This window comes from Motacilla alba, chromosome 23, assembly GCF_015832195.1.
Source record: "Motacilla alba alba isolate MOTALB_02 chromosome 23, Motacilla_alba_V1.0_pri, whole genome shotgun sequence".
NCBI lineage: Eukaryota > Metazoa > Chordata > Aves > Passeriformes > Motacillidae > Motacilla > Motacilla alba.
Genome location: NC_052038.1, coordinates 20,936 through 35,093, shown reverse-complemented (window position 1 = coordinate 35,093; position 14,158 = coordinate 20,936). Strand labels below are relative to the sequence as shown.

Sequence of the window (14,158 nt, the reverse complement as noted above, 5' to 3'; positions counted from 1 at the left end):
TTCCCCAATCCAGGCATACAGCAGGTCCCTGCTGGAGCTGTTCGTGTCTCTTGGCCGGAAACTGGGATGACTCTGGGCTCCCTGATTGCTGTACACCTACCCAGCACCCAGGTAGCTCCCTTGACCTGGGTGGGGGTCCCATGGGACTGCAATGTTCTCTGGATTCTCTGCACCCTGGAATGCTGGACTGGGGACGGGGGAGCTAAAATGTCGCGGCGCGACAGGATGAGGTTGGGCTGAACCCGCAGCCGGGCCCCGAATTTGCCACTTTTTGCCTTAAAACCTCAGCGAGGCCGCCTTGCCCTTTAAGAGGTCTCCCACTTCCAGTCGAATGGGGGCGCTGCCCCCCCCCTCCCCCAGCTCCGGTCCTCCGCCGTCCCGGCATGCACTGCGCCCCAAACCCTACCCCCCCCCCCGTTCCCCCCCCCCCTTCCCTTCTATTTCCCGCCATTGTGCCTGGGCGCGCGCGGTGCCGCGTGACCGGGCGGGGGGAGCGCGAGGCGGCGGGCCCGGGCCATAGAGACGCGCGGCCGGGAGGTGTGGGGTGGAGATGGTGGGATAGAGCGTCCCCCCGCCCTGCCGGCGGCCGCCCCGAGTCCGCCAGGGCCGCCCCGAGCCCGCCGGGCCCGGACAAAGCGCCGTCCGCCGCCCGCCCCGCCCCGCCCCGCCTGCAGCCCCGCCGCGGAGCCATGTCGGCTAGCAGCCTGCTGGAGCAGGTAGGAGTCTCCGCGCCGATACCGGGACGGCCCTGCTGGGCGAGGCCGCGGCTCTGGGCCTAACGGGTTGCGCGCACCCCCGGCCGGGCGGCGGCTGCGGCCTCACTTCTCTCCCGTCGCATGGCCGCGCTCCATTGTGATGCGGCCGGGTCGGGCCTGTCCCCGCAGGGCTCGACCCTGCTGGGCCGGATCTCTCCCTTCCCCGTGCCGGGTCTGTCCCTGCCGGGCCTTGGCTTCCCCCGCCGCGACGGGTCTGTTTACCCACCCCAGATCTGTCCTCCTCTCCTCGGCCGGGTCTGTTTACCCTCCCCAGCTCTGTCCTCCCCTCACTGGGCCGGGTCTGTATCCCCACCCGAGTCGGGTCTGTTCCTCTGACTCACCGCTTTCCCTTTTTCTCTCCCCGCGTCGCTGCTGTCGCGCCAGAGACCCAAGGGCCAAGGCAACAAAGGTGAGATCCCGGGGGGCCGGGCAGGCCTGGTAGGGAGCGGAAGGATCCGTCTGCCGGGAGGGAAATAAACCAGGCCTGGCTGCTGGGCTGGGGATAGTTTGCAGGTGATGCCTGTGCGGTGGAAAGTGTGTGTGTGCCGTGGACTGAGCGTGGTGTGTTAGAAGTGGCAGAAGTTCATTCTATTCTAGGGTTTGGCTTTAAATGCTTTAGGCTGATAATAATGGGAGCTTATTGCATAGGTTTTTCTAACGTTATACATCTCTTCTCAGTGCAAAACGGCTCTGTGCACCAGAAAGATGGGTTGAATGATGATGACTTTGAGCCCTACCTGAGTCCTCAGGCCCGCCCGGTGAGTACCTGTTGCAGGCAGGAGGACCAAAAGCAGCAAGATTTCCTGCTGCTCCAAAGGAGGGAAGTTTGGCTTCCTTGTATGTTCCCCATCTCCACTGATTGCATTTTGATGTTTGCCAGCTGCCTTAACTAATATTCTGTCTTATATCTGCATTTCTGCTGGTAGAAAGCATTGACTGCCCTTGGATTGTGATGGGTGAGGTAGGAAGGTTTTTAGCAACTTTTTGAGAACTTCCTAGAGTTGGTGTCCAGCTCTTTTTTTTTTAATGTGACTGCCTCAAAGCCACTATTTCTGCTCTTTCAGTTTTAGTGTTGTGCTTGTGTTGGTTTCTGGTTCTTTACACCTGAGAAATGTGCTGGGTTGGGTTGTGAAGTTGCTTCACAGCAGGCTACTGCACTTTCAGAGGATCAGATCAACCTTCTTACCTCAACACCAAGTCAACTGATGATGCCTGTCAGGTGGATTTCTCTGTTTTTCACAAAAAAAAACCCCAAACCCAGAGCCCACATGTGATACAGATATTGAGACTTTCTGAGAACTTTGGTTACAAATTGAGCCAGAGAGAGTTTTGGAGTTTTGTGACCAGATTCTGGAAGTCAAACTTGCAGTTACCTTTCCTCTTCACTTTCTTTTATAGTAGCACCACTGTTAACTGGTGTCTGTTTGTTTCCTGTAATGAGCTGCAGGGGAGTGACACAGAACAGATGGAGTTCAGCTGACTAGATGTACAAGTGAGTACATAGATAAACATCTGTAATAGCACTGGAGCAGACAGGTTGTTCTCTTGCCTTCTCTTTCCAGTTGTGATCAGTAAAAATAAGCTGTTCTGGTTTCCCCTTGCTGTATTTTTGCATATTTTTATGAGGCAGTACATTATTCTTTTCATGTAAACATGATGCATGTTTTATTGGAACACAGGAACAGGTTACTGTCTCATTTAAGTTTTCAGCAAGTATTTTCCTAGTTTGTGCTAAAGATCTGAGGATAAGTATTCTTTGTCTGTCAGCTCTCCATAATCTTCAGAATTCAGCCTGTCCATCAAGACAACTCACTGCATTCAATCCCCTGAAAAGTTACAAGCCCTAAATTCAGCCCTCATAGGGTGAGAGAACGTTACTGCTTTCTCAAGTCTTGAATAAAAGCAGTTGCTTTCCTAGTAGCTGTCGTTTAATGCTGGTTTTTTCTTCCTCAGCTATCAACATCCCCAATTCCCAGCTTCTTTCTGAAAATGGATGTATTTCATACAAACTGCAGTTTTATTTAAGTTTCCTAAAGACAAAAAGGTTTACTATAAGTGTTATTTTTGAAGCAGCACAGTATTTTACTCTTACTTTACATGTTTTGATGAAGTATTTCTGGATCTTTAATTTCTTTCAGTGTGTCTCAGGCTGGTAAAAATTCATTTTAAAAATAAGGAAGTGGTTGTATATGCCCCAGGAGGCAGAAACTGAGCCAGAGCAAGGTGAAACCACCAAGTTAACTTGGAGTGGAACCTTTGATTGACTCTCAGTTCCTTGTTGTGCTTTGTTGAGTTCAAAACCTCCAGAGCTTGGTCTGGAGGGAGGCAAAAATACATAGGTATCCAAGTGTACACCTCTTTGGTTGAGATGGGAAAGAGAGTTAGAGAAACTGCTCTGAATAATTGAAGTAAATGAGTTTTGTAGTTGCTTCCTGAGGTCTCCTCACACCCGTGAGGTAACCATGTTGTAAAGTTTCACTGCTCCTTAGTCCCTACCTGCTCTTTCAGGTATGACTGTTACTTGTCAGTTCCCACGAGGTTACTGTGTATTTTAAAACTCAGATACACAGTAAATGATTTTTTAACCCTTTAAAAAGCAAAAGCTCAACAGCAAGGCTCACTAAGAACCTTGGTCTGAGGTGAAGAGGAACAGTGAATTTGAGGAAATAACTCAAAAGAGTGCAAGGAGTCTTAGTCGCGGAGAGAATGAGAAGCTGGTGGTGTTTTAATTGCATGGTAATCAGCAAGTGTGTCAGTTGTGTGAGGGCAGGGGAGCAGAGTGAGGTGCTGTTTGATAACAAAGCAGTGTTGGAGACGTTCAGGTGGAGAACAGCAGTGACTGTGTCCCAAATCTGTTCTGAGCTGCCTGTGCTCAACTCTTGAACTGCTCTGCTCCCTTCTTACTACCTGTATGCAGATGCTTAGTGTTCTAGAGGTCATAGCTGTGTTAGATATCTCAAAGTTGAGCATAATTGACCAGTGGGAAAATATTTTGAGCTGACAAGAAGAAAGAGGGTTTTTTTTTTTTATCTGACAGTGATGTGCTTTGAGTGCTCCTGTGGAGAGAAAATGGCTCTGCCTCAGGTTTAGGGATGGGCTGGCATGTTCCTGTTTCTTTAAAGCTGAGTTCAGGAGAGAAAATGTTTCTCTTATCATTGAGGCAATAAAATTAGGAAGTGACTTTGCTGGCTCAAAACAGTAATAGGAAGTTTTAAGTTTCATTTGTCTTACAAGTTAGTGTCAGTGTTGGTGCTTTTGGACATATTGAGTCCTGGGTTTAGCAGGATTGAGTGCCTCAGTAAAACCCTGGATGAGAGTGAGTTTTTTTACAAATTTGCTTTTGGGAGGCGTTTGTGAAACCAAAGGTTGAACAGAGCATCTCTGCGTTTTCAGGCAGTACCAAAGAAATCTTGTGTCTGAACACATGGTGTTAAATAATTCCTAATAATTTCTGTAAAGTTTGGGGTTGGTTAGCTCCAAACCTGTTGCTCTCCTGTAAGTAGAAGGTTGTGGCAAACCAGCTATTTCTTGAGAGTGCCAGAGCCATCTTGAGAGACTCCCTGGATTTCAGCTTGGCACGTGAATACGTGATTCAGCGAAAAATGGAGCAGAGCTTGCTGCAAGCCAAGCTTTTAGCTGGGAACTGAATGTACCTTTGATCTTGTCTGTACTGGGCTGGTGTGTTAGGGGCTGGGCAGCGAGGCTGCTGCTCATAGGTTCAAATTACTCAGGATGATGCCCATTAGCAGGACTGAAACCACTCCCCAGAGGGGACCTGGGTTTGAATGGGAAATGACAGATGTTTTTCATGTAAGCAAATCTTGGGGATGTCTGAGACTTCCCTAATTGTCAAATTAGGCATTTGTTTTTTGTAACCTGAAGGCTACTTGGATGTTAAAAGGGAGATCAAGGCATGGAGCCGAGGTTTTTTTTTTTTTTCCTCTCTGGATTTGAAACTTGCTTGTGCTGGTGCTGTCGCTGTGCTGCAAAAGGCTTCTGTTGATTACTTCCCATTTTCAGGTAATTTTCAATGTGGTTTTCTTTCAGAATAATGCATACACTGCAATGTCTGATTCCTACTTACCAAGCTACTTCAGTCCCTCCATTGGATTCTCCTACTCCTTAGGCGAAGCTGCCTGGTCCACAGGGGGAGACCCCCTCATGCCCTACCTGACCTCCTATGGACAGCTGAGCAATGGGGAGCCTCACTTCCTCCCTGATGCCATGTTCAGGCAGCCACTGGAGAAGTTTGTGTTTTGAGGAATAGGCCTTAAATCCCTGTTTGGTTGCAATTGCTTGGAATATTGTGAAGTGTGGAACTTTAAATTGTAGGAATAAAGCTGTTTTCATGGCTAGTAATCAGGGACACTTGTGATTTTCACAGTGTGTTTCCACTGCATCCTTTTCTTTCTTGTTCCCCTTCTCTCTGCATTCTTTCCCCAAATCCTCCCTGGAACACCCTAATAAGGGTTAAGGATGTTACGCAAGCAGGAAAAACCCTTGTTGGAAGTAGCTACTAGCAGAAGATGATATTTGGATGCAAGATACTGGATTTATAGCTTGAGCAGGAGCACCGGGGATTCCCAGTGTCCCAGTGTATGTCAGGAACACCACACACTCCCCTCTTGGCATGGGAAGCTGTCTTTAACCTTTCTTAGCCTTTGTCTTTAACCTTTCTTAGCCTTTGTCTTTAACCTTTCTGGCAATGGAACAGATTTTAGAGCTCTTCTAACAAAGGAGGTGCTGAAGGCTGGGCCTATTTATCTGCCTAGCCCTAAAGTAGGAAGGAGTAGGGCATGGGAAGTCTAAGGTGCCTTTACTCCTGGTTCCTTAAAATTGGTTCAACTCCTTCTGACAATTCAGTGCTTATGTTTTTGTGGTTTTCTTTCAGAATAATGCATACACTGCAATGTCTGATTCCTACTTACCAAGCTACTTCAGTCCCTCCATTGGATTCTCCTACTCCTTAGGCGAAGCTGCCTGGTCCACAGGGGGAGACCCCCCCATGCCCTACCTGACCTCCTATGGACAGCTGAGCAATGGGGAGCCTCACTTCCTCCCTGATGCCATGTTCGGGCAGCCAGGGGCCCTTGGCAGCACTCCATTCCTTGGGCAGCACGGCTTTAACTTCTTTCCAAGTGGGATTGACTTTTCGGCTTGGGGGAATAACAATTCTCAGGGACAATCCACTCAGAGCTCTGGCTACAGCAGCAACTATGCCTATGCTCCCAGCTCACTGGGAGGGGCCATGATTGATGGGCAGTCAGCCTTTGCCAATGAGACCCTGAACAAGGCTCCTGGCATGAACACTATTGACCAGGGCATGGCAGCCCTCAAGCTGGGCAGCACGGACGTGGCGAGCAGCGTCCCGAAAGTCGTCGGCTCAGCCGTGGGGAGCGGATCTATCACCAGTAATATTGTGACGTCGAACAGTTTGCCTCCGGCAACGATTGCACCACCAAAGCCGACCTCATGGGCTGACATTGCCAGCAAACCTGCCAAGCAGCAGCCCAAGCTGAAGACCAAGAATGGCATTGCAGGGCCAAGTCTTCCACCACCTCCCATAAAACATAACATGGATATTGGAACTTGGGATAACAAAGGGCCAGTGGCAAAAGCCCCGTCACAGACCTTGGTCCAGAATCTTGCTCAGCAGCCACCACAGGTATCTCCGCAGCCCCTGGGCCAACAGATCAGTAGTAGCCCACCGGTGACCCAGGCTCCGGGTGGGCAGCAGCCGCAGGCACTGCCACCGCCAGCCCCACTGCCTGTGCCACCGGCACAGCCCACCCGCTGGGTTGCCCCTCGGAATCGTGGCAATGGCTTTGGCCAGAATGGAGTGGACGGTAACGGAGTGGGACAGGCTCAGGCCATTTCTGGTTCTCCTTCTGAGCCACACCCAGTCTTGGAGAAGTTGAGATCTGTTAACAACTACAACCCCAAGGATTTTGACTGGAACCCAAAGCATGGGCGGGTTTTCATCATTAAGAGTTACTCTGAGGACGATATTCACCGTTCCATTAAATACAACATCTGGTGCAGTACGGAGCATGGCAACAAGAGACTGGATGCAGCCTATCGCTCCATGAATGGGAAGGGCCCCGTTTACTTACTGTTCAGTGTCAACGGTAGTGGTCACTTCTGCGGCGTAGCAGAAATGAAATCTGCAGTGGACTATAACACCTGTGCAGGTGTGTGGTCCCAGGACAAATGGAAGGGACGTTTTGATGTCAGGTGGATTTTTGTGAAGGACGTTCCCAACAGCCAGCTGCGACACATCCGCCTAGAGAACAACGAGAATAAACCAGTGACCAACTCCAGGGACACTCAGGAGGTGCCTCTGGAAAAGGCTAAGCAGGTGTTGAAAATTATTGCCACCTACAAGCACACCACCTCCATCTTTGATGACTTCTCACACTATGAGAAACGCCAAGAGGAAGAGGAAAATGTTAAAAAGGTAAGATGTTTGTGTGTCTTGTCTGAGTTCTGCAGGGCAAGAGGTGGTGCTTTGCACTGGCCAGACTCCAGGGTGTGGACTTGTGGGCATTAGCCTGCCTTTTGGCTATCTGCCTCCTCATACCTGGAACCCACACCCAAATAGTAGCCTAGCCTGTCTTTGCAGGGAAGTATATCCAGAGAAGCCGCCAAGGTGATTAGAGAGATTGAGCAGCTCTCCTATGAGGAAAGACTGAGAGAATTGGGATTGTTCAGCCAGGAGAAGAGAAGGCTCTGGGGTGACCTAATTGTGGCCTTCCAGTGCCTGATGGAAGCCCACAGGAAAGATGAAGTGAGACTATTTACAAGGGCCTGGAGAGACAGGGCAAGGGGGAATGGCTTTAAATTGAGAGAATAGATTTCGATAGGATATTAGAAGAAAATTGTTCCCTGTGAGGGTGGGGAGGCCCTGGCACAGGTTGCCTAGAGAAGCTGTGGCTGCCCCATCCCTGGAAGTGTCCAAGGCCAGGTTGACTGGGGCTTGGAGCTGCTTGGTCTAGCAGAAGGTGTCCCTGCCCATGGCAGCGAGTTAGAATTAGGTGATCTTTAATATCCGTTCCAATCAAAACTGTTCCATGATTCTATGAAATAGGTGCCAGCACTTGGCAGAGCAGGGTGAGAAGCCTTGCCCAGGCCCTGCCTGCGCTTGACTGTGTGTTGGTTAGGTTATGCTGAATCTCAGCCTTTGCCGAGCGCTGTAATGTAAACAAAATGTATTTCTGTGCCGTTATCAGCCCCTGGATCAGAGCAGTTTGAAGTTGGAGACCAGCAAGGCATTTGGGAAGTTGTTAGAAACCAGAGCCGGCCCTTAGAATGGCTGCTAATCCAACCCCTGGCCACAGTGGGGTCAGCATGACAGATGTCTCCCTCTACTTGTAAAACATCCAGGGACAGCGGTTCCTGTCCCTCCCCAGGCAATCTATCCCTTTCCTTAATTATCCTTCCTGTAAGGAGGCTTTGTCTAATGCCCAACCTAAATCTCCCTCACTGCGATTGAAGAGCGTGACTGCTTGTCCTGTGGACACGGTCGCTGTGTTCCTCATTGCTCTGTTTGGGACCATGGTGGGCTGTGACCTACATGATGCTGCCAGCAGTGAGGTACATGAGCTGAGCTCCCAACTTGCCTTGCAGCTGCTCTCAAATCTTGCTGTCATCATCTACTCCTTAACAATGCATTAATTGAAAATCCTGCCCCAAATTCAGGAACCAGCGGGCTTTGAATCTTACTTGGGTTCAGCTGTAGTAAAGTCACCTGGGGTTGCCCTTCCCCTCAATGTGGGTCTGGCTTATGTTTGATCCAAATGATAATTATAAAAATTAACATTAGCACAGCTGGCTGGGAGTTTGCCAAGTTTCCTGATGATCTCTTTAGTTTGAGCAATGGGGAATTTTTCCCCCAAGACTTGTAGAACAGAATCAGGAGCTGCAGCTGCTCACTGTGACAGTGAATGCAGTTTTAAATTTTATATATATATTTTACACGAAGCATTGTATAAATTATAATACTTAAGCACAAGTGTGGTTACTTGCAGTGCTTAGCGAAAGTCTATAAGGGAGGAATAATAAATGGCAAGGTGTGAAGGTGTAAACTGGTGTTTTGTGAGGACCTGATTGTTTTGTGTGATTTCACCTCCTAGAACTGTTTCACTTATTGTCCAGCCTTTATCTTCCCTGTGAGGGTGGGGAGGCTCTGGCACAGATTGACCCAGAGAAGCTGTGGCTGCACCATCTGTGAAAGTGTTCAAGACCAGGTTGGATAGAACTGCCTCGTCTAGTGGAAGGTGTGCCTGCCCACAGCAAGGGGTGCAGCAGGATCATATGTAAGGTACTTTCCAACTTAAATCATTATAGGATTCTGTGAAACCCTCCGGACCTGACTTCAGGGAGCAACAGTTAGCATTGTTAGAGAGTTAGACCTTGGCACAGTGGGAGAATGCAGGGGAAGGGGAAAAATGCTCCTTAAGGACAGATTAGGGATGGATGGATGAAAAGAGTTAATACTAGGTGTGGGTAAGCAGAAGGAGGAGGAAAAGAGAGAAGGCTTTGGGAAAAGAAGACAGAATGATGGGCTCTTCTGGAAGGCTGCTGTGTTTGCTGTGTAAAGTTTGAAAATCAGGAATATGCTAGAAATGAGGCTTGGCAGTTTTCTTGAAGCTGTAAACTATCTTTATTCATCTTCCCAGTTGCATTTTGAAGTCTCCTTTCCTTGCTTGCTTCTTGAGATGTGCTGGTGTGGAGAGTCAAAAGCAGCAGCGATAGTCTGAGTGCCAGTGCTGCCTTTCTGAACCATGTTCTAGTGGATGCAGCAGCAATTGATTAGGAAAGCAGTCTTTCTCTGCAAAGGAACTTAGTCATAGGTCTTTGGAATTCACAGAGGAGAAGGGAGTTGTGTAAACACAGTTGGTGTTTGCTCTTTGCTATTTACTCACCCTGTGTTTCATGCTCGGGCCCCTGTAACATCTGGAGGAGGTGACTCTCTGGGCCTTGGTCATTCTTACAGCAACAGTTTGACCTCCTCAATTGTTCAGTGACTCAGCGTGGAATGTGGTTAAGGTTTCTATAACTTCTCTTTCACGATTTCATTGAGGAACAGTTATTTTTGCTGAAGGAGGGTTTTCTTTTTTCTTGGAGTGATTCCTGCCGTGGGACTAGAGGTGCCAAAAAGCCGAAACTATGCTCCGTCTGCTTGAAGCATCTCAAGTAATCACCTGAATTAAAAAAATATATGTGGAACCAGAACTGAAGCACTGGAAAGTTAAAACGCTGGTCTGGCAGCAGCTCCCTGCCTGCTTCTTGTGCTGGGGGAATTCCATTGCTCCCAGCTCTTTTATTTCTCCTACAGTGTGAGATGTTGATGCTCTGCAGTTATGTTCCTTGAAGCTTAAACGTTTCAAGGTTTGGCTTGTTTCACACTTATCCCAAGCTGCAGTAATTTCACTCAGCTGCAACTTGCCCAAATCTTTGTCTCATTTGCAGTTTGATTCCGGCTTGCTGCCTGAGCAGATGGATGATCTCTTGTGAAAGTCTGGAAACTCTTGAATATTCTTTTATACTTCTCACTGTTAGTCATTTCTTCAGAATACCCTAAAGCAGGTCCAAGAAATTATATGAAAAATGTATAGTGTTTATGCTGTTTCAATTGTCCAGTGAAGGGAGAGGGGTGGGTAGTTATTTCAGTGTTGAAAACACTGAAATAATCCTCTTTATTTTCTTTTCCTGTTGCCTGTGCCCATTCCTTTCCTCTAAAACTAATCCCCATTCCTTTTCCATGTGTTGCTTTGTTCTACTAATCCATTTTTTTAAAAGGTTTGAATATTCTCCTGACCCAAAATGGTGGAGCCAGTTCACAGTGCAATCCTGCCCAGAGCAGTCTTGATAACCCAGAATAGCTGCTTTTGTAGTAGAGCTTGTCACTGACTTCTTCCATGTAAGAATTATTTTATCTTTGCTTTAAACAGTCAAAACAACAACATAATCCCTGCCCCATGGTCATACACTTGGATTTCTAGGAATGCTGTGTTGACCTTGGTGTGAAGGTCTCCCATAATGATCTGCTTGGTGTGAAAGGTTGACAGCCTGTGTTTTGTGGAAACGCAGTCAGCGGAAAACTCCAAGGGAAGTTTATTTTGATTCTTTCTGCCTGCCCAGGCTTGAGATATTTGGCTACTCACAGGTTGCAGAGATTTTAGGAAGGCTATCTCATGAAAACCAGTGCTGTGTAGAGTGCTTAGTGGTCAGATTTGCAGCTGAGAAAAGACACTTTGTGCTGGGACTTTGAGCATTGAGTCAGGCTGAGCTGTGCAGAACAGGGAGAGCTTTGGTGGGGTTTGTCATGATGAGGATCAGCCTCAAAGCACAGAGGTTGGATTGGCCAGATTGGATCTGTTATTTCTGGAATTGTGCTGCTTTGTGCCTCAGCTGATGCTGTCTGCTGGTTAAAGGAGTATTAATACTGGCAAGTGTCACTGCCTCCTTGGAACATGTGATTTAAGGGAAAACTAAGGGGTGTTGTCTGAGCTTGTTTGCAATGGGCAGGCTATTTCACAGTCACTGGAATACATGAATGCTTTCTAATGGATTTTACAAAGCTCTTTATTTCTTCTTCCCAATTTGTAATCTCAGAGGGGAGGAGAGAGAATATTCCCTATAGAGTGGACTGGCAGTCTTTCCTCCTGCTGTTAGAGTTGTCCTGGAGAATGCTGCATTTGCTTTGGCTTTACCATGTTCCACAGGACAGTATTTCTGCCTTGAAGATTCAATTCCTGGATATTCCATATCAAGGCAAAGCCAGCTGCTCTCTGTGCCAGCAAGGGAGCACTCCTTCCACTCACACGGTTCCTTTCTTTCAGTGATCCCAGGGCTATTTGCTGTTTTCTGTTCCAAATTGTGGCCATAGTGAAATTAATTGATTGATTGTCTTGTCACCACGACAGAATTTCTGCTGTGCTGTTCAGCAATGCATATGGTTTCAGATTATTTCCAGGCTGTTTAAATCCTGTAGGTCTGTGTCCATGCTCGTATATTTGCCCAGGAGTGGAGGAAACAAACCATCCTGCCTATTCCGGTGGCTTGGGACTGGCTGTTTGTAAGGAATATTTTGTGCTTACGATATTTTTAAGCCAGCCCTTAACAGCACTCGCAGGTTTTTACTCATGTTTTAGCTGTATCTAAAGACAGGAAAAAACTGGAGGGAAGACTTAGATCCATCTGATGCTCTAATCATGTTTTCTGCTGTGAGACAGGGAGCTGTGTTTCCTCGTCCCTAAAACAGGAACAGCTGGGAGCCTTTTCACTGCAACTGAAGTGGAACCAGAGCAGTGGAAGAGCAAACCACTTGCACTTGCCTTGTAGTCCTGTCTCTCACTACTAGTGTTGTGTTAGAAGTCTTTAAAATAATATTTTAATGTAATGTTAGTATTATAAAATAATATTTAAAGTTGACTTGTTGATGTTAGCTTAAGGGCCTGTTGAGATGCGCTGTTTAATTTTTTTTCAATTGTTTTATCCCTGTCCATGGCAGAGGGTTGGAACTAGAAGATTTATAAGGTCCTTTCCAACCCAGGCCATTCTAGGATTCAAAGACTGGGATTGGTGTTGGGCCAGACAGAGAGTGCAGGCCATCTGCAATGGGGTTTCACACCTCTTGGAGGTATGGCCTCAACCAGGGGGAGTTTATTCCACAACCTGTTCTTGTGAACCTGTTCCTAACCTATTTCTTGCCCTCTTGGTGTGGGCAAAGCTTCATGTTCCTCCACTACAGATTGTCTTGGCTGCATGATTTCAGCTGTGACCTGCAGAATACCCTGAACTAATTGTACTTATAAATATGTTAATTGAATTGATTATGGACATATGAATGACTTCAAATTAATGTTTTAAAATTAAAAAACCCTTTTTTTTTTTCCCTTCAGCAGATGAATTAAGATGGGGGAATAACCTTAAACTGAAGTAGGGTAGATTTAGATTAGATATTAAGGAGAAATTAATTTCTGTAAGGGTGTTGAGGTCCTGGCATGGGTTTCCCAGAGAAGCTGTGGCTGCCCCTGGATCCCTGGAAGTGTCCAAGGCCAGGCTGGACAGGGCTTGGAGCTGGCTGGTGTAGTGGAAGGTGTCCCTGTCCATGGCAGGGAGTGGAATGGGGTGAGCTTTCAGGTCCTTTCCAACCCAAACCAGCCTGTGATTCTGTGATAAATTGTATGTATATGGCTGGCAAATTCCCTAGAAATACTGTGAAGGGCTTGGAATGCAGAAGGGAGTGTGTAAGCTGTCAGCAGCAGGGGTTGCTTTGGTTTTCTTCCTCTTATTTTTTCCTCCAAGAGTTCTGGATAACTTGCTGGCATCAAGGTTTAGAGCTACTTACACAGGTACGTGTTTCAGGTTATTTTATTAACAGCTGCTTCCCCAGAAAAAGTTCTTATCTTCCAAGCAAAACTCTTTGCCATTTGTTTCATTCGTTGGAACCAGGGCATGGTCTGGTTCAGTTCCCTGGATTTTTCCCTGATGCAGAAGTACAGTGGGTCACAAGACATTGCTGAAAGCTGATTAGGATCCCAAGAAAACAGTTGAAGTGCATTGTTCTGTGGGCAGTCGATCAAGAACAGCTCCATGGACAGTGTTCCCTCCTTGTTCTTATTGAAGCTGTAATTCTGCACCAGCTTTCTGCCTGAAAGAAATTGTTTTCTTCTTTTCTGTTTCAGGTTCATGAAGCTCCTTGTTTTGTGCTGTGTGGTCATCTCACCACAATTAGTCCTCTCATTTTCCTGCATGTTCTGGTTTGTACCTGGTAGTAATTGTGCTGTCTTATGGCTTTGTGAGTTAATAATTAGTTCCTTAGTGGTACAAACCATTGGAGGCTTGGCAGCCAGAACAGTGTCAGCACCCTCCCTGCTCTACCACAGCAGTTCCTAGGGAAGTCCCTGTTAAACAAGGATGGTCATTACCCAAACTGATGGCTAGGATAGAAGTTGTTTGTAACTCCTTCCAGTGACTAGTGCCCAGTATGAGCTTTTTTAATTGACATATAAGTCATATAACAGTATGTTTGAGAGGTTAATAATGAACCATTTGGGGTTTGTGCAAGAACTTAAAAATTTCTGGTTCTTTATAATTAGAATTTTTTTTTCTTAAAAGTACAATGCTGAGCTGCTTTTTTTGTGTGGTTAACTGCAGAGCTATTGTAATGTAATCCCAGTTTGGAAGATTTAGATAAAATCTACCTAAAATGCTTGTATTTTGTTTCTAATCTTGGGGGAAAAGGAAACCACACTCTTCAGTTTCTTTCTTTGTATCTATACACAGTGGGGAAAGGCTCTGCTCTCTCCATCTCAGCTCTGTTATTTGTGGTACCATCTGTAAAATACCTTCAGAGAATTTCAAAATTCCAAATCATCATTGCAGAATTAAGGAAA

General features: G+C 46.9%; 1 protein-coding gene across 1 annotated transcript; it reads left to right on the top strand.

Annotated features, from left to right (window-relative positions):
* Positions 1-429: 429 nt before the first annotated feature.
* YTHDF2 (YTH N6-methyladenosine RNA binding protein 2) lies at positions 430-13,435 on the top strand. Its single transcript, XM_038160848.1, is given in 6 exon segments — positions 430-716; positions 1,140-1,164; positions 1,434-1,513; positions 5,647-7,212; positions 11,912-11,969; positions 11,972-13,435. Coding segments are annotated over 6 exon segments (1,905 nt in total). The 5' UTR covers positions 430-689; the 3' UTR covers positions 12,121-13,435.
* The last annotated feature ends 723 nt before the right edge of the window (positions 13,436-14,158 follow it).